At 37.5% G+C, this 25,150-nt stretch overlaps 1 protein-coding gene across 1 annotated transcript in view; it reads left to right on the top strand.

Annotated features, from left to right (window-relative positions):
- Positions 1–2,549: 2,549 nt before the first annotated feature.
- Positions 2,550–25,150, top strand: part of hs6st1a (heparan sulfate 6-O-sulfotransferase 1a) — a 151,971-nt gene continuing 129,370 nt past the window's right edge. Inside the window, exon 1 of the mRNA XM_067364236.1 lies at positions 2,550–3,296. Within this exon, the coding sequence (XP_067220337.1) occupies positions 2,776–3,296 (521 nt within the window). The 5' untranslated portion in view covers positions 2,550–2,775. The remainder of the gene's footprint in view (positions 3,297–25,150) is intronic.

Raw genomic sequence — 25,150 nt, 5'->3', positions numbered from 1 at the left:
AGTGCAAGACGAGCATTTGTGGTTAAAAAGTATATATTTTTAAATTTTTTTAGAAAATGTCTGATGGTTTCTCTAGATAAGACTCTTATTCCTCGTCTGGGATCATGTAGAGCTCTTTGAAGCTGCACTGAAACTGACATTTGGACCTTCAACCCGTTGAACCCCAGTGAAGTCCACTATATGGAGAAAAATCCTGGAATGTTTTCCTCAAAAACCTTCATTTCTTTTCCACTGAAGACAGAAAGATCTTGGATGACATGGGGGTGAGTAAATTATTTTAATTGTGAAGTGCACTAATCATTTAAAATGCAAAGTACACAATGCATCGATGGTGGAGCCCACCATGTGACGAGTGAAGAAGAGAAGCGATTTATAATTCATCTTCCTGAAGCAGTCGCACAGCTTCATTATACAGCGGGTCCCCTGGCGTAATAATCATGATATCAATGACAGGCTTTCTTCAGGCCGCCGCTGCCTGTTGTAAATAAAAATATGTTAATTTGGCTGTGGTGTTTAAGCGACATCATTTGTTTGAGTTAATTTGTACAAGATCAGGGGATTTTGAGAAGAGAGACATTAGCTCAGTAATGCACAGGTTTTTGAGAATGATGTTTTGCATGAGTTTCATTCGCCTGTCATCGTGTTTGATATGAAGAGGCAAATGAGATTGAGGTAAAGGAGTATTAATGGTGCAAACTGTTTGTACTCAATAGCAATATTTATAAAATATTAAAGAGGCAGAATCAAAAGCCAATGGCAATACACAACTTCTCCACATTCAGTCTCAATACTGCCCACTAGCTGTGGAGGTGAAGTCCAGGCTAAAGGTTTCTCTGTGTTGATCTTGTGTTTCACTGAGTCTGGGCTCTCATTCCTCACACAAACTCTATTTTGCAAATGATTTATGATTTCATCTTATCAGAGGTGGACATACATATTTTACTGCTCAATGACAAATTTTCTAGCTTTCAAAAAATAAAAAAATAAAATAAATAAATAAATAAATAAATATCATCACACAATCTAATCTATTAGGCCTACATCATTTAATTTCATATTTTTCCCAGTCAAATGACTATATACATACAGAAATAGCTGAAAACACTGAATTATCATTTAAAGCATTTTAAAACGTTACATGTATTTGTCATTGAATCCTCATGTATGTTTGTCATTTCTACGATTGTTGTATTTTGTACACTAGAGAAACTTTTTATTTAGAGTACTAGTGTTTTATTTCATTAATTACTTACTATCAACTGGAAAGGTTTTACATTTTTTGTGTTTTATATAGTTATGTTGTTTATTTAATATTTTTACTCTTTATGCTTCAAAGTCTCATCAAGTTTATGCATTTTTAAACATTTTTGGTTCAAGTAATTTCAAAATTCATAATATAGCGGGTGTTTTTTGCTTTGTAAACAGATGCACCTGTGAGGAACGTCATTTTTATTTTATTTTATTGTATTTAATTTTTCATTTAATTTTATATTTTATTTCATTTTATTTCATTATTTTATTTTATTTCATATTATTTAATTTCATTGTTTTATTTTATTATTTCATTTTATTATTTTTCATCTCATTGTTTCATTTTATTATTTCGTTTCATTTTATATTTTATTTTAATTCATTACTATTTCATCTCATTATTTAACTCTATATTTTATTTCATTTCATCATTTCTATTCATTATTTTATTTTATTTTATTTCATATTTCATTTCATTATTTTGTTTTATTATTTCATTTCATTTCATTTTATATTATATTTTATTTTAATACATTACATATTATTTCATCTCATTATTAAACTTAATTTTATATTTTATTTAATTTTATTTCATTTCATTTTATTACTTTATTTTATTATATCATTTAATTTTATATTTTATTTTAATTCATTACATATTATTTCATCTCATTATTTAATTTAATTTTATATTTAATTTACTTTTATTTTATTTTATTTCATAATATTTCATAATATTATTTTATTTTATTATATTATTTAATTTTATATTTTATTTTATTTTAATTCATTACATATTATCTCATCTCATTATTTAATTTAATTTGATGTAATATTTATTTCATTTTATTTTATTTTATTTCATTATTTTATTTTATTTTATATTTTACTTCATTTTATTTCATTATTTTATTTCATTTTAATTTATTTTATATTTTATTTTATTTTATATGATTTCATCTCATTATTTTATTTTATTTTATTTTATTTCATTTTATTTTATTTCATTATTTTATTTTATATTTTACTTCATTTTATTTCATTATTTTATTTCATTTTAATTTATTTTATATTTTATTTTATTTTATATGATTTCATCTCATTATTTTATTTTATTTTATTTTATTTTATTGATTATTTTATCTACAGCGAGGAAGTGCCAGTGTCTTCAGAGGACTATCAGAACGCTAGAGAATAAGCGCGGGCGTTCGCTAGAAACCAAATATCGCTCCCGTGTGTGTTTGGGAGAGTGTGGAGCGCGCGCGTGTTGGGAAAGTGGGTGTCGCTGTGCACGCTGCTGGAGGAGCTTCACAGCGATGTGTCGAGGACTTTAAACACACTGTGTCATAGAGTGGTGCAAGGAGGGAGATCGCACCGTACTGGATCGCGTCCCGCAACATGAGTCCGAGCGTCTCCATTCTGACCCAATGCGTCTGAAGAGCCACTCTCCGCGCGCGATGCTCTGACTGCCGTGTGTTTATATGGAGACACCCTAAAAAACAGTCAACCGGGAAATGGTAACACATGAACCTCCTCACTGGAAGGAACATGGTTGAGAGGAGCAGTAAATTTCTGTTCATCGTTGTCGGCTCGGTTCTGTTCATGCTGATTCTGTATCAGTACGTGGCTCCGGGGATGATGAACTTCGGCTCTCCGCACGGGTACATGCTGGAGGACGATGCGGATCTCTTCCCGACTCCTGATCCACATTACGTGAAGAAATACTATTTCCCCATTAGGGATCTGCAGCGGACTGTGGATTTTGAAATCAAAGGGGATGATGTGATCGTGTTCCTGCACATCCAGAAGACCGGCGGCACCACGTTCGGGAGACACCTGGTCCAGAATGTCCGGCTGGAGGTTCCGTGCGACTGCAGACCGGGACAGAAGAAGTGTACCTGTTACCGACCCAACAGGAAAGAGACCTGGCTCTTCTCTCGGTTCTCCACCGGCTGGAGTTGTGGCTTACACGCGGACTGGACCGAACTGACCAACTGCGTGCCGGGGGTTCTGAACAAAAAGGAGAGCAGGATGAAAAACCAAAGGTGAAGCTCGTAGAATTGCTTTTATCTGAGATGTTGGCTGTCTCGATGTTTGGTTTGGGCTTCAACCACAGATTCTGTCTCCTGGGGTTTGAGGAGGACGAACTTTAGCGCGAATGCCATTGCCCTCATCTGTAGTGCGTGTTTCACTTATATGGGCTTTTCATATCGAAACCCCCATAAGGTCAGTTTTAACCCTAGGTTAAGCGACGTTTCACGTTCATTCACTAAATTAACGTAAACGGCGAATTGTTCGGCAATAGTAAGTGCATTCCTTGTAAATATCGCACTTACGCACGCGTAAACTTTCATGCGCTGTGGCTGAAACGGTTAAAATGCCGAACAGCGACGGTAAATAAACGCGTCAACTGGAGAGATTGATATCAGAATATTTAACACAAGCACAGTGGGTCTGCTATGGTGACACTTCCACGGATTTTGTTGTTGACGTCATGCGTATGCAAATAAGTAAGCTAACCCAAAGTTTATAAATGTACTGTATGAGAAACCTGACTACTCTGGGTAAGATATGGACAGTGTGAAACATGAAACAAGATATCCCGGGATTAAGTTCACCTGGGGTTAACAATGACCCGCGCTCTAAAAAAATTATGGGTTAAACATCGTTACAACCCAAGTTGGGTTGAAAATGGACAAACCCAGCGATTGGGTTGTTTTAACCCAGTGGTTGGGTTAAATGTTTGCCCAACATGCTGGGTAGTTTTATTAAATTCAACTATTGATTAAAAATGTCTGTATGTCTGGCTTAAAATGAACCTAAAATATGTTGGAAATTAAAAATCAGACACATAATTACTAGAGGAAACAATAATAATGAAAAGGTGAACAATTATTAATAAGCAATTTAATGTGTATTTTAAAAAAAAAAATATTTACTTCAATTATTCATTAAACATATTAATAAATGTTACATTTGGTTAAAAAAACCCAATTGTTGGGTTAAAATAGCCCAATCACTGGGTTAAAACAGCCCAATCGCTGGGTTAAAACAATCCATTCGCTAGGTTAAAACAACCCAATCGCAGGGTTAAAACAGCCCAATCACTGGGTTAAAATAGTCCATTCGCTGGGTTAAAACAATCCATTCGCTAGGTTAAAACAACCCAATCACAGGGTTAAAACAATCCATTTGCTAGGTTAAAACAACCCAATCGCAGGGTTAAAACAGCCCAATCGCTGGGTTAAAACAACCCAATCGCTGGGTTAAAACAATCCATTCGCTAGGTTAAAACAACCCAATCGCTGGGTCAAAACAATCCATTCGCTAGGTTAAAACAACCCAATCGCAGGGTTAAAACAGCCCAATCACTGGGTTAAAATAGTCCATTCGCTGGGTTAAAACAACCCATTCTCTGGGTTAAAACAGCCCAATCACTGGGTTAAAACAGCCCAATCGCTGGGTTAAAACAGCCCAATCGCTGGGTTAAAACAACCCAATCGCTGGGTTAAAACAATCCATTCGCTAGGTTAAAACAACCCAATCGCTGGGTTAAAACAATCCATTCGCTGGGTTAAAACAACCCAATCGCTGGGTCAAAACAATCCATTCTCTGGGTTAAAACAACCCAATCGCTGGGTTAAAACAATCCATTTGCTAGGTTAAAACAACCCAATCGCAGGGTTAAAACAGCCCAATCGCTGGGTTAAAACAACCCAATCGCTGGGTTAAAACAATCCATTCGCTAGGTTAAAACAACCCAATCGCTGGGTTAAAACAATCCATTTGCTAGGTTAAAACAACCCAATCGCAGGGTTAAAACAGCCCAATCGCTGGGTTAAAACAACCCAATCGCTGGGTTAAAACAATCCATTCGCTAGGTTAAAACAACCCAATCGCTGGGTCAAAACAATCCATTCGCTAGGTTAAAACAACCCAATCGCAGGGTTAAAACAGCCCAATCACTGGGTTAAAATAGTCCATTCGCTGGGTTAAAACAACCCATTCTCTGGGTTAAAACAGCCCAATCACTGGGTTAAAACAGCCCAATCGCTGGGTTAAAACAGCCCAATCGCTGGGTTAAAACAACCCAATCGCTGGGTTAAAACAATCCATTCGCTAGGTTAAAACAACCCAATCGCTGGGTTAAAACAATCCATTCGCTGGGTTAAAACAACCCAATCGCTGGGTCAAAACAATCCATTCTCTGGGTTAAAACAACCCAATCGCTGGGTTAAAACAATCCATTTGCTGGGTTAAAACAGCCCAATCGCTGGGTTAAAACAATCCATTCTCTGGGTTAAAACAACCCAATCGCTGGGTTAAAGCAGTCCATTTGCTGGGTTAAAACAGCCCAATCGCTGGGTTAAAACAATCCATTCTCTGGGTTAAAACAACCCAATCGCTGGGTTAAAACAATCCATTTGCTGGGTTAAAATAACCCAGTCGCTGGGTTTGTCCATTTTAACCCAACTTTAACCTCAATTTTAACCCAGCATTTTTTAGAGTTAATGATTTCAGTTGTGAAAAGCCCAAGAATGTTCAGTTGCAGTTTCTGTGGTTTTGAGAAAGTGGATGACAACCTTTAAAAAATGAATATGGTAACCATAATATACCATAGTATTTAACTGCTGTAAATAACTCCATTGAAACACATTAGAAATGTCTCTGTGATTTCATTTCAGTTCTGGCTTGGCTTATACTCAGTCACCAAAGCTTTATTGTATAGCTGCAGGACTTTTAGTAGTTTTAGCAAACCATGTTTACCATATTAAAGTTTTGTAAAGTGAAACTGCTATCTCAGGTGGAAAGCAGGACTTGCTGTGTCAAATGTTTGTGTCATTTTCGATTTCTGCATGTTTGTGTTTTCTCCAATGATGGAGGTGGAAAATTACTGTGTTGTAAAACAGCCTCTTGTAAACAGTGTGTGCTGGCTGTGGTTACAGGACTGCATCAGGACACTCCTGCACTCAGGTCAGGAATAACTGGCCAGTGGTAGTCAGTGGCATTCTGGATGGGAAATGTAAATGTGACTTCATTGTCTTTCTCCTCTTACATATGATGGTGATTCCGTTTCAGTCTGATTAAAACGAGTTAGTTACTGTTTGTGAAGTGTATATCATGTTTACTTTTGCAATGATGTGAAATCCATCTCAGAGCCATGATGCACATAGACTGTTTTAGTTTTAAATAGGATTTTTGTGGATTAAATTATCTAAATACATCAGATCAGATTAATAATCACCAGCCCGACTCCTCTACCTAAAAGATCTGAGTGTTAAACACTCCTCGTATCACAGCGATGCCATTACTCGTGTTGCTTTTGGCGACCTTAGGAATGCAGCAGAGATATGGATGCACATTCCTCTCCTTGATTAATCTCTCCCGTGATAACGGCAGACGGACCACACCAGTGCCGCTCCTCCCTAATTCATCATGCGTGTGTACATGTTCGTTTTGTCTGTGAAATTAGCACAGGGTCAGTGGTGAAAGAGGTGAGAAGTTTTGTCATTTCTCATTTTTAATATCTGCATTATTCCGATAATTAGATGGGAAATACTGTGCGTAGATAATTTGGATTTGATATGCTGCTTTTGTTGCACAGATCTAAGCGCTCTTTTCACATTAGTTGCAGTGATTTGAAAGGACCAATGCAGGGTGCATTGAAGGATTGAAACGTTGCACATTTTCTCAAAGCCGTAAAACTAAATTAAAAAGGGAGATTTTTTTGATAGGTTAAAAAGCTCCGAATTTGCTTTTAGGCGTTTGAATCATGATGGTGGTCACATTGAAGCCTGTGAAAAGGAGAGTGGATTTTATGCCCTTGGAAATCTCTTGTGGAGATTTTGAGCTGCTGAGGATTGCTGGGCTGTTTGTGTTTCTATGGGGCTTCATGGTGTTTAGACCTGTTTTTCAAAAAGAAAATATCAACTGTCATAATTTATGCTTACTTATATAGTAGTTGCCAGATTGCATAATTTCTCGATGTGGATGATTGTTTATAATCATAGTTGTCAATGCTGACAGCTGTTGCAGTGGTTGAACATTTCACAGGGATGTGCATTAAAGGTGCAGTTAGCAATTTCAAAGAAATACTGTTGAAAATGGATGGAAAAGAGCATCACAACACACTTGTAGCCAATCAGCAGTAGGGGGCGTGTCCACTCGTGATGGAGGAGGAGAGAGAATGAGCCAATCAGCAGTAGGGGGCGTGTCCACTCATGATGGGGGAGGAGAAAGAATGAGCCAGTCAGCAGTAGGGGGTGTGTCCACTCGTGATGGGTGAGGAGAGAGAGTGAGCCAGTCAGCAGTAGGGGGCGTGTCCACTCATGATGGAGGAGGAGAGAGAATGAGCCAATCAGCAGTAGGGGGCGTGTCCACTCATGATGGAGGAGGAGAGAGAATGAGCCAATCAGCAGTAGGGGGCGTGTCCACTCATGATGGGGGAGGAGAAAGAATGAGCCAGTCAGCAGTAGGGGGTGTGTCCACTCGTGATGGGTGAGGAGAGAGAGTGAGCCAGTCAGCAGTAGGGGGTGTGTCCACTCGTGATGGGTGAGGAGAGAGAGTGAGCCAGTCAGCAGTAGGGGGCGTGTCCACTCATGATGGGTGAGGAGAGAGAGTGAGCCAGTCAGCAGTAGGGGGTGTGTCCACTCATGATGGGGGAGGAGAAAGAATGAGCCAGTCAGCAGTAGGGGGTGTGTCCACTCATGATGGGGGAGGAGAAAGAATGAGCCAGTCAGCAGTAGGGGGTGTGTCCACTCGTGATGGGTGAGGAGAGAGAGTGAGCCAGTCAGCAGTAGGGGGCGTGTCCACTCATGATGGGGGAGGAGAAAGAATGAGCCAGTCAGCAGTAGGGGGCGTGTCCACTCATGATGGGGGAGGAGAAAGAATGAGCCAGTCAGCAGTAGGGGGTGTGTCCACTCATGATGGGGGAGGAGAAAGAATGAGCCAGTCAGCAGTAGGGGGTGTGTCCACTCATGATGGGGGAGGAGAAAGAATGAGCCAGTCAGCAGTAGGGGGCGTGTCCACTCATGATGGGGGAGGAGAAAGAATGAGCCAGTCAGCAGTAGGGGGCGTGTCCACTCATGATGGGGGAGGAGAAAGAATGAGCCAGTCAGCAGTAGGGGGTGTGTCCACTCATGATGGGGGAGGAGAAAGAATGAGCCAGTCAGCAGTAGGGGTTGTGTCCACTCATGATGGGTGAGGAGAGAGAGTGAGCCAGTCAGCAGTAGGGGGTGTGTCCACTCGTAATGGGGGAGGAGAGAGAATGAGCCAGTCAGCAGTAGGGGGCGTGTCCACTCATGATGGGGGAGGAGATAGAGTGGGCCAATCAGCGGTAGGGGCGTGTCCACTCGTGATGGAGGGAGAGGAGAGTGAGCCAATCAGCAGTAGGGGGCATGTACTGTATACTGTTTGTTAATTTTTTGTTCTTCTTTATCATGTGTTTGTTATAACTTTATTTATTTTGCAAAGTATTATTTTGCTTCGCTTCAGCTATGATGAAAAGACATCCACTCTTTCATTGCGTGTTCATGCATTTTGGGGGCGGAGCAATGAAAGAAGGGGTGTGTCTGTTTGGGCTGATTTCACATATCAACAGTGTTTCTCAGAAATCACTTACTGCACCTTTAAAGTAATTTTATGCTTTGTCAGTTGTCATAGTCAGAAGATCAGCAAATAAGTGGATCCATTTTTAATATTTCAGACTGATTCATTAATAAAGAATGGTTCATAATTTATTTGTTTCTGTGGATTGGTTGCGTTTGCATCATTTTAATTGCAGTCTGGCTCTCTAATTATATGTGTTGTCATGATTTTGACAAAGTTTATTTGTCACATTTGTGAAATGCATGTTATTCTAAAATACTCTGAGATGCGTACTTCAGACCTCTTCGGTCTGACTGCTTATTCTTGAGATTAGGAGCCTGTTGGGCGGCCGCAGCTCAGGGTTTAACACCTGTTGTCAGTCCATTGCGTTACAGTTCACGGAAGCCAGCGCCATTCCCACCAACAGGCAGGAAGCCATCTGACAGCTGTGCCAATCTGCATGCTTGTTAGACATGTTTAACGGGCTTGTTTACATTCAAATCTCTCTCGGCTCCTGAGACTCTGAAAGCGTCGCTCTCTCTCCTCTTCGTGACCATTAACATAGCGAAGGACGAGCTTTTAATTACACGTAGGTCTTATTCGGATTGTTGAGAATTTCCAGAGTCACATTTTCCAAATCGCATTCATGCCGTGCTGGTCTCTGGGGACCTGGTGGACATGTGAGCGATGGGGGCATTTTAATTGCTTAACGAGATGTGTATCACCACACATTCTCATTGAGGCAGTCGGGAAGCCATCTGCCGAGCGGTGTGTGTGTGTGTGTGTGTGTGTGTGTGTGTGTTGCTCTCAGGCAGGAGGCACAGGGGTTTCAGATAGACCAGTGGATGGAGACCAGCTTCTCGTGTGGGTGTGAGGTGTGAGAATGTTTCCCACAGCGATAGGCGTGTGCAATCAGCCACCAGCGGTTGTGTTTTTTTCCTCCACGATGGACTACCAGGCATTGCCCCTGCTGCTCTAGACAGTATGTAATCTGTTTAATGAAGGGTGTGCGTCTGCTCTTTGACCAGTATGCTTGGTAAGAACAGTACAGGGGGCCGCTGTCTGAGAGTTTAACAGTTCACCCTGAAATGAAAATGTGTATCTACTTCCCCTCATGTTGCTCAAAACTAGGGATGCACTGGCAGATAATGATAAGCTAATAATTATTTTCATGTTACGGCTTATCATTCATTTGGTATAGAAGCTTGTTTCCGCCACTAATTAAAAAAATAAAATAAAATGGGTAATTGCGACTTTTTATCTCCCAATTCTGACTTTTTAAAATTGCAATTGCGAGATCTTTCGCAGCTTATTGCGTTTGCATGGTCAAATACACACACAACTATGTCAAAATGCACATCGTGTGGACTCTGTGGAGTATTATTCACATAAACACAGTCTGTTATGTCCTGCGTGAATGTAAACAGTTAAATCAGTTAGAGAAGTTCAGTCTTAAAGGGACAGCAGCCTCATAAACTGTTGCTGTCTGTTTAATTATTGTTATTAAATAAATCACTCATTGATTTTGACTGAATCACTTTTGCATCTTTAATATCAATCAATTTATATTTAATTCATAAAGTAAAGACAATACAGTGTTTTCTTTTTACATGTAATTATTCAATTTCTATAGTATTTCTTACTACATATTAAATAAACCTAGGCTACTTTACTTTAAAATTTTTACTTTGTATATTTTTTCTATTATATTTGTATTGTATTGTTTGCAATTTGCTTCTTTGGTCTAAAAATAAAAATTAAATAGCCTGCCTTACTTTATTACAGAAGACTCAGTCATGTGTGTATGATTCAGTCAGCTTAAATTACATTTGTTTTGTAATATTGGATAAAGGAGAAGAAAAATTAAATAAATTTCAAAGTTCACATTTAATTCAGAGGGATTTTTTAAAAACAGTCTACTGCAGTGAAAAAATAGGAGAAGTAACACACAAATCTATGCATATATTGAATGGAAAATTGATTCAAAATTGATTTTTAAATGAATCATGACCTCAAGAATCTATTAGAATAGAATCATGAGGTACCAAAAGATTTACACCCCCACGTAATTCTTAAGATTTCAAATTTAGCAAAACATCCAGGTTGCTGTTTTCCATACTGCAAAAAGAGGATGGTGACCACCGGCTGTCAGGCTCCAAAATGTGACTCTCTTTTGCTGCTTTTATAGCTGTGAGAAACTGACAGAAATATAGCGGTTCGGTCTGTCCTTCATAACAGAGTTATCATTTATGGGTGAATTGTCTCTTTTAAGTAATCTATTTGCTGTGATTTCTCATTTCTAGCCGTCATAGACGAAGATAGAATCGCGGTTGGGGGCAGCCTGGTTAGGAGGCTGGGCGCAGTGATCAAGCAGACACAATTAACTTGAAATGACAAGGTGCCGACGGGACAGCAGACCACACTGTCATGTTCCTGTTATACCAGACATTTATTATGATTATTTTGGCGAAAAATGAAATTGAACGTTTTATTGGCATGCAATTGTGAGCTGCAAAGAGTCATTTGAAAACTATTATATTAGGCCTACATGAGCTTGCCTTCAGATCATGGAGAGGGAAATATCTGTCACCTCTGTAATTATTAAAGGCACAATATGTAAGATTTTTTGAATAAATATCCAACAGTTTTATATATTTTGTTGACATTTTTTGTACTTGCATTATTCCAGATGTTTCTAAAAATGTTTAAATCCAGAGAAATAAGCAATTTTAACCAGGACACGGACCGTGTCCATGTCTGTCAATGACATCATACCCGCCTTACCCTCGGTTTTATTTTGTAGAAACCATGGAAACGCCAAAGACACTTTAAAATATATGTGTAATGTTAATAATCTCATCCATAAACATGATTTCTGCCCGTCGGATTGTTTTCCACTGGCTGTGAGGTGAAGACAACATTTCCCATAATTCCACGCTCAATCATCAAGCCGCACCTTTGTTTTGAATAGGCGACCTCTAGTGGTGGAAAATTACATATTGTGCCTTAAAAGACAAAATAGAAAGAAAAAAACTAATCAAGTAAACCAGAATGAAGTGAGGTCCAGATGTCAGAGACCACACTGCAAATCCAATTTAGAAAGAAAAGAAAAAAAGTTTTTAGATTTTGAACAATTTAAAACAAACGAATGCTATGGCATTAAAGGAATATTGAATATGAAATTCATTATTTACTCTTTATATATATATATATATATATATATATATATATATATATATATATATATATATATATATATATATATATATATATATATATATATATATATATATATATATATATATATATATATATATATATATATATATATATATATATATATATATATATATATATATATATATATATGTATGTATATATATATATATATATATATATATATATATATATATATATATATATATATATATATATATATATATATATATATATATGTACACATACACACAATATATAGGAATCCATGATATATCGGCCACCATATCGGTATCAGCCGATATATGTTCATTTTTAATGTTATCATTAAACACTGTGCTGATAAATAAAATCTGATAAATAATTCATTATTTCCTTCAGCTGAGACACTTCAGATGCTCACTGTCCTCCATTATGATTTTGAATTGCTTGAAATATGATTGAAATCACTTCAAAAAGGAAATTATAGTTCAGTACAACATGTACAGGGCAAATCTGTCATATAGACTACATAATATTATAATGAGAACATTATCACTGTGTGCTTGAGACTTGGTGAGACTTTTGATTTTGTAATCAGAATCTCAAAAATAATCTAAAAATAAGATTTAGATTTAGATTTATCAGCCAATATATCGGTTATCGGCTTTCAAATATAAAGAATTATCGGTTATCGGTATCGGTGCGTTCCTAAAATATATATATACTCTTCCTAATTTTTCAGTGCAGCTTTTCATTTAAGTAGTCATGTTGACAGTATTGTAGTAAATAAATATTTTTAATTGAAGCATTAGTGATCTTAGACTTTTGGACCCCGCTCTGAGAATCCATAAATATGTATTCTCCTGGGAATGAGCCCATGTGTGTGTTGTGTGTGTTGTGTGTGAATGAAGAGAGAGGATTCTGGGCCGTGTGCACCTACTGTCACTTTTTCCCCATGTCCTGTCTATTTAAAGATATTGCAGCAGATTTTGAGTCCTAGTCCAATAAACTGGCACAGAAAATCCTGCGGTACTGCTGTCAGTCTTTTCTTTTAATTTCGTATATATATATCCGCACTCATTTCTTCAGCCTCTCTCTCCTCATATCTCTTCCTGTTCCTTCAGCGGTGTCAGTGTCTAATTAAACAGGCAAGATAATTTTCCACACTGTGGCTTTATGGATAAGGGCCGCACAGTTTACCCCAAGCGTGACTAGAACATTAGAGAAAATGTATTTTCATGGAAGATTTACTATGGTAGGTCTTACTAATGGACAACTGCCTTCTGTATTATGAATAACAATATTTGATGTGCTGGACACACCCACAGTCCCCGTCATGATGTCATGAACCAGTGACATTTAGTTTAGCCTGTATGTGGGTCAGTTTAGGTCTTTGCTAGGACAACTGACATTAAAAAGATCTTCATTTGTGTTCTAAAGATAAATGAAAGTCTAGCGGGTTTAGAACAACATGAGAGTGAGTAATAAATGACAGAATTTTCCTTTTCGGGTGAACTAACCCTTTAAGTGTGTGTGTGTGTGTGTGTTGGTGTAGATTTGCCGCTCCACAAATTACAGTCTGATGTGGTGAGCAGTTGTGATCGTTGTGGTTTGGAGGTCAGTAGCTCGGAGCTTATAAAATCCTCCAGCTCTCCGCAGGAACCCGGATTCTGGCTCTGGGAGCGTGAGCCAGATGGCTTGGCGGTCTCCAGATCTGTTTGGAGCAGAAAGCAGAGGTTCTGACGGGATGGTTTTTCCCGGGCCGGTAAGGAAATGAGCTCGGAGCCAGGCCTGATAGCAGTAGGCTGACCTCGATGTGTTAATCCCATCAGATCAGTGTGGATTAAATACAGGCTGCTCAAAGCCCGTTATGTGGTAATGCGGAATCTGTGGCCGCCCACCGCGAAATCAGACTTTCAGACCAATGACTCGAAGAACATTTGATTTCTATGTTTGCCCCCTATCTGAATTTTCGCTTCCATTGTGATATGAATAATTAATCTTGTATTCATTATTAGATATTCTAGGTCTAGGGATGGGACACTAATCATCCGACTACTGACTAGATGCTCACCGTGAGCCTCCCGCCATGAGTATTGTGTTTTTAAGATGTTAGGGTTAAAAATAATCCACAGTGAGTGTAATCTTAAAGTGATATTTTGTGTAATGACGTACATTAGGTTTTATGTTACATATTATGTTGTTAACTAAATGTTTATTGCCTTATTTTAGTGTTACCATGGTTGTGTTTAGTATTTGTGTGCGTGACATGGTGCACCTTATTTGGGTCAATGACATGCATATTTGTGTGTTCAAGTGCATTATTTACTTCTAAAATAACTTGATAAATTCATGACATGCATCACTTTATTCTATAAAACCTATTTAGTCTGAATTCATTTTTAGTACTTTTAAATAATACATATTATTATTTTATGTGTTGTTATCTTAAACCCCCAACATATCAGGTGGTGCAACTGGCCAAACGAATGACTAAGAAAACTATTTAAAATGGTGTCTTAATAATAAAAAAATGAAATACTATTGCATCATTTTGGGGTTGAGATAATACGTTTGTCCAGCAATATTGTTCTCAAATGTCAGGGTGGCACAACTGCAACATGGGACTTTTATTATGAATTCACAAGGTGTTAACAGTAAACATGATAATGCATCATCCAGAGGAGAGTCTAAAGGTTTCTCTCTTAAAAACAGGTACTAATTTCAAGTATGGGTAAAGGTTGGTACACTTTCCATGTCAGGTGGTACAACTACAGTATATTATTTGGTTGTACCACCAGTCAAAAAATGAATTTAAACACTTATAAATGTTATTTAACAACTATATGTAACTTATATGAGGGCATCATAGGGCATCATTCCACTTCATTTCTATTACAGGATGAAAGCCCGGCTTCATATCACTGGCTCTGACTACTGAAAAGCTTCTTGTTTACCTCTTTCTTTGCTGATTATCTTGGCCCATTTCTGCTCGTTGTCTGTGGAGGTTTGGTAATTGCTCGACAGCGTTCAATAGTGTTTCTCTTAGATAAGCTGTTTGTTTTTCTTCTTTCAAAGAACGCCTTGCGCTAAGAGGTGCTATCGCTCACATTTCAGAGAGAGTGTTTTTTTTTTGTCATCTGACATCTCAACTGTGTGAAGACAAAGTGCTAACAGAGATTATAAGTGTGTGTGAAGTGATCTAGGGCGGTTCAAGGGAAGGTCGTGACTGGCTGACGGTGTTTTAGGATCAGCATGCTAAATTAGCCAAGGACGCTGAGCTCTAGCAAACAAAGTGCTTACCTCGAGAAGCTTCCTCTGTGTCTGTGTACTTCATGAACTTAAGTTACACGTGTAAAGATATGAGTCCTCTGCTGTTGTTCTCAATAGCGTCTCTGTGTTTTACATTCTAATAGCTTCGTATGAAAGTGTGTGTGTGTGTATATTAGGGCTGTCGATGTATAAAATTCAAGATATCAGAGTTTTCGTTTCATTTATATCATGATATAGTTAAGTTATAGTTATATCACACAAGTGCAAATGTGAGATTGATTGAGACGGATCTTATACAACAGTTCAATACATAATAAATTATTATTGTGTTATTTTTACTTTTGCTCAATTTTGCCAATGAAAATATTATCTATAAAGCCAGAGCAGATAATCCATATTTTGTGCGAATCAATCGGGTGAATGAATGATTCAATGACTCATTCATAAAGATAGCCATTTACTTAATTCCTGAATGAATCAACTGTTTGAATGAATCGAATGAATGAATGATTCAATGACTTACTCATTTAAACATCTTCCGCCACCCACTGGAAGTTTTAGTTTCTTATTTAGAGTATCATTTTATTCAAAAATATATTTCATATTTCCATATTAATTTAAAAACATTAAAGGCATAGTTCACCCAAAAACAAAAATTCTGTCATGTTTTACCCTTGTGACTGCCGAAACCTAAAAGTTTGTGTAATAGCCTAAATTTAAATAAAATATCGAATCAAATAAAATATCTTTTGTAATGTCTATTTGATGCTTTTCTCATTTAACACAATAATGACTTTCAATTATCTTTTGGGTGGAATTTCTCAGCCAAATTTGATTGAAATTAATCATCTAATTTGATAACTTTGAATAGCTTAACAGCTCTGACAAATTCTATTTTATTAGATATATCTGTTTAAACTGCCATGACACAGTTTATCACTCCACATTCTGAATAATCTGATTAGATTTTTTTGTATTTCTGTTGTTTTACTTCACAGCCAGGTCAGTTTCTCGACTTACTCATATATTAATATGAATGAGATGAAGGAAGTTCCCGGCCGCTGTCTGATAATATGGATCCTGTGGCCCGTGAAGAGAAACGTGCCCTTGAGCTGGACCTAATGTCGGCACTGCATGATTGAGCGCTTCAGTGCCTCCTCTATCTCTAATGGCTTTTTAATAAACAAAGACTTGACCACCCTTCAGCCTGCCCTTTGTGTTTAGCATAAATGAATGCATGAAGATGAACACAACTCGGCTGTTAATGCTCGAGTGAATGTGTTCGCTCTGCTCTCTCGCTCATGCTATTGCTTTGTATGTGTGCAGTTTGTGCTTGTTTTTAAAAATATTCTCGCTGCCGATCTCTCTGCGCTTCTCACTCTCATTACTTTTTATTATTATTCCTGTGTGATTTTGAATCTTCACGTCCCAGTTTTGGCCAGCGTGTCTCCTGCCGAAACATTGCTGGCGTTAAGACGGACATTGGCTTTGAAGTCTTGTTGTGTGTCGCGCTGCCAGGTAAAGCCCTCGGCGATAGCACCAAATTGATTTCCGCGTGCTGTGGACAAATTGCAATGCAATGACTAATTAGCAAACATTTTTATAATTCATAATTAGGGCCTGCACTCTCCCTGTGTGAGTTGGCTCGCTGCCGAGCATTAATTTGCAAAGCCACAAATTCCACCTCGAAATTATAAAGACTCTCAACCTCCCCCAACCAGCAGCTGAAGCAGGTGTCCTCACTTTTCCTTAAAGAGCGTCTCGTGTTAGTGTTCATTTCTGCGTGAGAAATCCCAGGCTGCCTCAGAAACCTGTGTGTCAAGACTGCATCCGAAAAACCGCAATGGGTGAAAGTTTTACAGGCGAAAACACAGTTTATATGATCTAGGTGTATAGTGAAAGATTTTAATACTCATACTTGATTCTAAATGGTCAGCCACTGCATATATTATATGACTGACCGCGAAAACTGTTTCCCCACATATGCGCTCTCTGTAAGTATATGATTATAAAACAATTATAATTATGCCCCCTTTTCACACGTCAAATATAAGTCTCTGGTGTCTCAAGAATGTGTCTGTGAAGTTTCAGCTCAAATTTTTGTGTGTGCCCCTTTAAATGCAAATTAGCTGCTGCTCCCGCCCCCTTTCCAGAAGAGGGCGGAGCTTTAACAGCTCAACAACAACAAAGCTGGAGAATCTCACGCAGCCAAAATGATGAACATGGCCTCGCCCCCTTTGTTGTGTGTTTTCAGGGGCGGGGCTTATGTACATTTTAGGGTTTGTGATGTCATCAACCCAGGAAGAAGCTCATTGTAGTCCCTACCAGCCATTTGTTGTAGTCCTTAAAAAGCGGTTTCTGTAAAATAAATTATCTATCTTTGCGTTGAACTTTGAGCGTCGTAACTTTGCAGATGTTGTTTATGATCAAACAGCAACATTACACACTAACTAAAGTTACAAAAAGTTATTTATCCACAGTACTATCGTAATATAATTCTAGACTGTGTGTAAATGACTAAGTACAAAACAACTGAACCGAAGTTTCTGAATAATGACTTCATGCTCATGAGTTAGTCTCTCGTCTGTGCTATTTTATTTTAGAAAAGCACAGGTTAATGATTTTTAGTACAAGTGCTTCCCACATAACAAGCACTCCTTTAATGAGCATTTGCATAACTGCTTAACATTTGCATGACAAGCTCCTTCCTATAAACAAATGTTTTTAAAGATGATTTTTCAAAACTGTATTAAATTGCTTGCAGCAACTTTTATGCATCTTAGTGTCTTTGTGCTTTGTGATCCACCTCCCAATTAAATTAGTATGAAAGAATTTTTTTTTTGTAAAATAATTAATTTGGCACCAAAAAATGGTGCCTGTAAAAAAAAAAAAGAAATGTTTGAAAGTTGTAAAATATTGTGCATGCCTTTGTAAACTTTGGAACATTGATTGATCAATTTTTAAAGATCTCAGTGACCCGCTGATGCTGTTTGATAAAGCTTAAGAGAGGTCAAGTGTGTATCTATCATTCATGCACCTTTGAGGTGTGTCGAATAAGTATCCAGTGAACGTACCAAATATCTAGAAGTTGTAGAAAGTAGTTTGATGGTGCAGTGGTGCAGACCAGAGTCCATTTAACATCAGATTTTGTGTTAGGTGTGTGCAATGGTGTGAATGAAGTGTAAAAATGAAAGTGTGCAAAAAGAGTCTAAAGTGTTGCCCGGATGGGATTCATTTTCTAAAAATGATGTTTGAGTTATTTGAGGCTATTAAGGACAGAGATCATGAGCATGATGAGCTTTGGATGCAGGTGGTTATATGGGATAAATAATTGAATTACAATATTATCTTTTAGTGTTGTCAATCTGTATCGATGCTGAAATATCTGAAATGGTTCTAATACTCCTGTATTGCAGTATCGATACACTAATAGCAGCTGCACGTTCTCACTCACTCGCATCATTCGCTCCGGTTGAATAGTGCTTGTATTGCGCATAATTTTAGTCATTCCCGTAGGTTTCACACTCACACCAAAATCTCGATCGAAGTGCTGCTCTCATAAAGCCACCTCTCAAACAGCTTGAGACTACCAAATTGACTTCTTTTTAGTGGCTTATTGCGCTTAAATGATCAAATACATACTAAATTATGTGTAAATGTCAAGTATTCAGGTAAATATAGTCAGTTTTGGAACGTAAATAGAGAAAATGCGTGTTGTGTAACAGTATATTGGATCCGTGCATAAGCTCTTAAAGTGACAGCAGCCTAATAAACCTGCTGAATAACTTTTGTAACTTGTAAGCATTAATCTGTATTTAGTTTTACATTGAAAACTATCCAGTGTTATTTTCCTTTCATTTCTGTAGTATTTCTTACATGAACACTACTGTTAGACCCACCATGTTTATTTCCGTTGCCTCTTTATTCTGTTGTATTTATTGGTGTTATTGTTTGCAATTTGTTCCTATTTTATTATTTGTGTCTTTTTATTTGTAAATGTAGTTATTATTGTAAGCTATTGCAACAAATTTACTCAAGTTATCAAAAAAATATGAGATAATAACTAATAAATCATCTGTGTGGCGATAGTTTTACTATCGAAAATGATATCGAATATCGATATTTTTCAAGGTATCAAAGTTGGAAATTCCAGTATCGTGACAACACTATTATCTGTATAATTAAGGGAAGGCGTTGATTAATGATGCTTTTACAATAGCTATTTTGAACAGACTCTCCTTATTGATTTATTATTTGTTGTTTTACTCAGAAAATTTACAATAAGGAAGTTGCACATGACAGCCACTCAACGAAGGTCAAAGGAAATGAGGAGAGTTAGGCCGAGTCAGTTTGCTTTATAATTTCAACATGACTTGTTAAACCTCAACAGGATAAAATCCCCATGCATGTCTCGTCTGAGTAGGGCTTAAGACTCCCAGCCTCCCATTCCCCGTGTCCCGTACCGCCCACTCTAGAGAGCCCTGAACTGGGGAGAAAAGTTTATTCGTGGGGGCTGTATTATGGCACATGATGTTCCCGTATTATGCGCTTTTCTGCTGATACGGCCATGCTGTCGACAACTCCAGTGAGCTGGCAGCTCCGCGCGGCGTTATCTACTGAAGAGAGAGAGAGAGAGAGAGAGCACAGGCTTGATTTATTGCCTCTGCAGAGGAGAGAGCGAGAAAGGAGGGGTGAAGAGCGAGATTCTTTCTTTGAGTCTCTGGAGTTGAGTGAGACAGGTTGGAGTTTGAGCCGAGAGAAGGAGGAATCCAACTGAATGAAGAGGTGCTGATTTTTCTCCCTCCTCGTCAGCAGGAGACTTTTCCCAAACTTCTCTGCTTCTCCACATCCTCTGTGTGCAGCCGATTCTTCTGTGTCCCTCTCCTGGGAACCTGTTATAGACCTCGTCTGACCGCTGCTCAACAAAAGCCTCTCTGGAATTACCCAGCATGCCTCACGGTCTGCAGAGAGTTGTGCCTTGATGCTTTTCGGGTGGTGGAGGGAAAGAAACCCCGCTGTGTTATTAAGGCCGGTTTGAGTCCAAACTCAGCCGTGAGAATCCCAAGATAGCTTATGTGCAGCTTTATTCCTGTATACTTGTTTGCCCAGAGAATTTGCATAACACCTCATAAATTTGTACAATCGGTTACACATTAGCAATGTCTGACTTGGGTAGTCTAAGCAAATAAACTTTAGTAAATCATTCACTGAGTGTAATAGTTGATTTCTGCTTCACTCTTACAGAAACACACCATGGTTTGCTTTAAAAAAATGTCTAATTCAATGAAAGTTAAAATAAAATTTTGACCCACGCTTCAGTTTGTTAATACAGTCAAAAACTGATTCAAGTAATGCACTTACAAAGGAAGTCTATGGACGGATATATTTTTAAAAGCATAAATTGTCAGTTTCTCTGTCCAAAAATGTATTATTTGATCTGTAAAACTAATGTTTTAGTCTTTTAAATGCTATGCTATATTATATTATATTATATTATATTATATTATATTATATTATATTATATTATATTATATTATATTATATTATATTATATTATATTATATTATATTATATTATATTATATTATATTATAGTGCTTTCTGGTTCTTCAATCTGATTGGCTGATAGCCGTGCGAAATTCCCCCAGTACTTTGCTTGCAGTGACTGTCATGGCGAAATCCACCATCATTTTTTACAAATACTACTGTTATTGTGTAACGGAATGTAGTTTTAAGAGTTTTTTAGTTATTTAGACCTCAAATATGTGACTCATATATAAACATAGCACCTATTTTATAATTTGTTTAGACGTTTTCAGAGAAGCGAGCTCCAGGTCTTGAGCGGTCATTCAGCGCTCTTGTACCCGCCGAGAAAAGCTTCATTTCGGCCAATTCATACGGGAATTTGCTGCTGGCTCTTATGTAGATAGTGGTTAAACATGAGGTATAATTCGTTTGGGGAATATCAAACGAGCAATCTTTGGTCTTAGTTTCATAACTTTATATTTAGGCTATATTTAACTTTAGTCCGGTACTAGAGTGATGCTTTTGTACGTTTGACTAAATTGTTTGCTTGTGTTTGGATCAATGACGTGACGAGTCATTTGTTTTGTCCAAAGGCCTTAATAATAATAAAAAAAACAAAGATATGACATTCAAAGTATGTAAGGTAGTACAACTAGATCTCTTTTATTGAATCCAAAAGGTTTGAATTATATTTTGCTACATATAAAGATATTTTAAAGATTTTGAAGAGTCAAAAGGTCATTCGGTTTAACCGTCCAAATGCATTTCATTTGTGATTAAAATATCTTAAAATGTAATAAATGTATATATTTTTTATATGATTTTATAACATCATATATCAACATAGTGAAAAATGGTATTAAAATTATGTGAAGTCGTTGCTTTGTTATGAGAAAGAATGTCTGGAAAAATGAATTTCATTGATGTCATTCGGATAACCAATATAAAGAGATTCAGATACCTGCAAAGGACCACATGGTCCTGAAGTAAATTAACTCTGTTTTAACTATTTGATAAATTCATGTTTTCACTTGATCATACGCATGTCCCGAAACATCAGTTCATTCGGTGCAACCGCTATAAAACATGGAAAATGTTGTAATACTTATATAATTTGATTGTCCTTTCTGTCCCCAGCTAGCTAGATATCAGCCTGTTAGCATTTTTTTTTTAAATATTGTTTTGGTTTATATGCTGTTGAATCAATGTTTGATGATTGCGTGCGTAAGCAGTCTGTTTCTGTTTTAGGGAAATTCTGTCAATGTCAAGGAAGCATTGTGTCATAAAAGACATTCTGTCAATGATGGGAAGAGTTAAACATCAATGAAACTGCCACAGTTCTTTTTGAAGTCATTCACTTCAGCTCCATTGTTTATTTTAATTTTTGTTCACAAGAAGTGTCTGTTTCCTGAACATTGGAGATGCCATACGAGTGACTTTACACGCTTTATGTTTGGGAAGGTTTATTTAATGAACTGTTCGTATGAAGCGCATAAATCTCATCTGTGCCCGGTCGGGCTGTCAGTCGTCCCGTTTGCCACAAAAGCCCTTCTCTCCGTCTCTCTGAGAGCAGCAGGAGGGAGATGGGATCTCTGCTAATGTGAGGCCTCTTAAAAACAAGCTCCCAGATCTCTTGTGTTTTCCAAAGGAGAGATTTACATTCTTTTGCATGGAAAAGTGGGGTCATTGTTGGTTAAAACGACCTCACCCTGCGTCAACAACCAGCTGAGATCGGAGTTCTGATGAGCTTGTATAAATCATGCAACTTTATCTTTGTGTTTTTTGTTGCTGCACACCCTGTTACATGTGCACATTTTTCAATGAGGGGGGAATTTGCTGCCGAATGAGTTTGTGAAGTAGAAGGGATAGGAAAAGTTCACCCAAAATTAAAGTCATCATTTACTCATCCTCGTGCCATTTGCAACTTATAGGACATTTTTCTTCTATGAAATGCAAAAGGAGATGTTTTTTAGAATGTGTGAGCTGCTCTTTTCCATACAACAAAAGTCAGTGTGCACGATTTAGCAAATCGAGGGAATAAAATAGTAAATTGTGCGCACGATTTAACAAATCGACGGAATAAAATAGTAAATCGTGCGCATGTTTTTGCAAATCGAGGGAACGAAATAGTAAATTGTGCGCTTTAATTTTCAGTTTTAGTAAACTTAGTATTTAGCTTTAACTGATTTAATTTACAACATTTGTAATTTTCATTTTTTTTTTTTTTCTCGTTTTTAATAGTTTTAGTTTTACTTAAACCAAAAGTGTGCATGTTCCAGACAAGTTTCTCATGCAGGAGACACTTTTAGGATTTGACATTTCCCACTTCCATTTCTTCTCTTTTCCCCCAGAAACTTCCTGTTCCTGTCAATAAAAGGGGTGAAAAGCCCAATAAGTATAAAAATGTGGTCCTGTGTGGTGAAAGCCCTTGTGATTCCCTCTGTTGGGTTTAAACTGACTCCAGTGATAGACTGAGTACTGACGCTCCTCAGCCTTTATTTGAGGGCTGACATTTCAGCAGACGTTGATACACTCCATATCAGTGCTTAAACATGATGGATGACTCACAAGAGCTTTGTTGACTTGTTAGTAGATCACACAGCAGCTTCTGGTAAAAGCAGGTCTATGCAGCGACTGAAGATCGCAGTCATGGAGTCATTGGCCAGGCGTGTCGGCATGAATATGCTCTTGAAGATGAGGCCTGAGCATTCACTATACATTTAACTCTCATGTTCTAGAATGTATTTAATACTTACTTTTTATTGAGTATTTTTCTGATCTGATAATCTTGTCAAATTCTTCCTAAAACTCTGTTTGAAAGTGTTCTTTCTTCTCTTTACACTGTTATGTTGGGCTAGATTTAGTGTGAATGTCTCTTGAGGGCATATTTAACTCTCACGTTTTACATCTAATTGTTCAGCACATCTCAAGTCAGGAATTGTGCAGGTTTTTGCATATATTTCTACTATCAGAGTTTGAACACAGTGTTGAACTGCTTTCTAATATGGGCTTTCACTACAATATAAGCATATTGGATTGTATTTGTTTGTGGCGTCTGGGGAATGAAACTTACAAGTGAGCACTCGGCAAACAGGGATGATCCTGTAAACTTGTAGATTTGTTTGCTGATTTACTTAAACAATTTGCACCAGGTAATGTGATTTGCTTGAGCACAGGAAGTGTGGCCTGTGCCATCACCTTTTGTACAGGGCAGAGAGAGTGAATTAATGAGAGAGAAAGTGACTCTGGCTATTAGAAACTGGAGGGATGAAGTAAATAATGCGAGAGGCAGAGCTCCAGACTAACATTTGAGAGATGGGATTTTTAAATCACAAAGTTAATTTTATTAAAAAATTACTATTTTGCATTAATAAATGCAGTTACTTATAATAAGCCAATAAACGCCATCTACAATAACAAGCCATCTACTTGTTATAGTGGTAATTTCATGTCTTTTTTTTTTATATATAAAAGTGTTTGTTTGCCAGGAAGTGTTTTTTTTCCTACATCTTTAAACTTTTAGTTTTACAAATCATCATTTTAAAAATGACATTTAAATTGGATGATATTATGAGCTTTGAAGTGCTGGAAAAAGTGTGAAGCACATGAAAGCCCTTGAAAAGTGCTTGAGTTTCACTCTCAGGAGGTTGCAGGGATGTGACGAGATCTCGTGCCACAAGATTGAAATGTGATGGGATTTCTCGTTGAGGTGAAAAGCTGTCTTGTGATATTGCCATGATGGAGTGTGAGGGTGAAATTAGGATAGAATATGCCACAGCTATGTTTTCATTACACCTCCACTGTCGTTTTGCTTTTTATAGAAATAAAAATAATTTAATTCAGTTGGATAACGGTCACTTCAATCCACCCAGCTCATCCAACATGAGTATGTAGTGCAGCAGGAATCAGAGTTCGCTGATCATGTGACAAGAATGAATGACGAGATGACGAGACCATGGCGGAGGATTCATTGCACAACAGACTCTAAGTGTCTGCCAAATATCTGATCCTGTAGAAATTGTGCTCAGCATGAAGGAGAGAAGCAGTCAGTGGAGTTTGTGGCAAAACCTTTAACAGTGCTCCAGTATTGTTGACTTTTACTGCATGTGATAATTCATACTCAGAAAGTAGAACTGAAATGACAGTTCAAACATTTCAATGCACCCGTCATTGAGGATTTCTTAAAAATACTGTGTAAAAATCTTGTCTTGTTCTTGTGAACTCCATCTTGTGTCTCGTCTCGTGAGCTTACCATCTCGTCGCACCCCTAGAAGGTTGTATGAACCCTCAAATGAATGTTGTAAAAACATTTGAAA

The sequence above is a fragment of the Chanodichthys erythropterus genome, chromosome 16 (genome assembly GCF_024489055.1).
Source record: "Chanodichthys erythropterus isolate Z2021 chromosome 16, ASM2448905v1, whole genome shotgun sequence".
Classification (NCBI taxonomy): domain Eukaryota; kingdom Metazoa; phylum Chordata; class Actinopteri; order Cypriniformes; family Xenocyprididae; genus Chanodichthys; species Chanodichthys erythropterus.
This window is presented reverse-complemented; position numbering and strand designations above follow the sequence as displayed.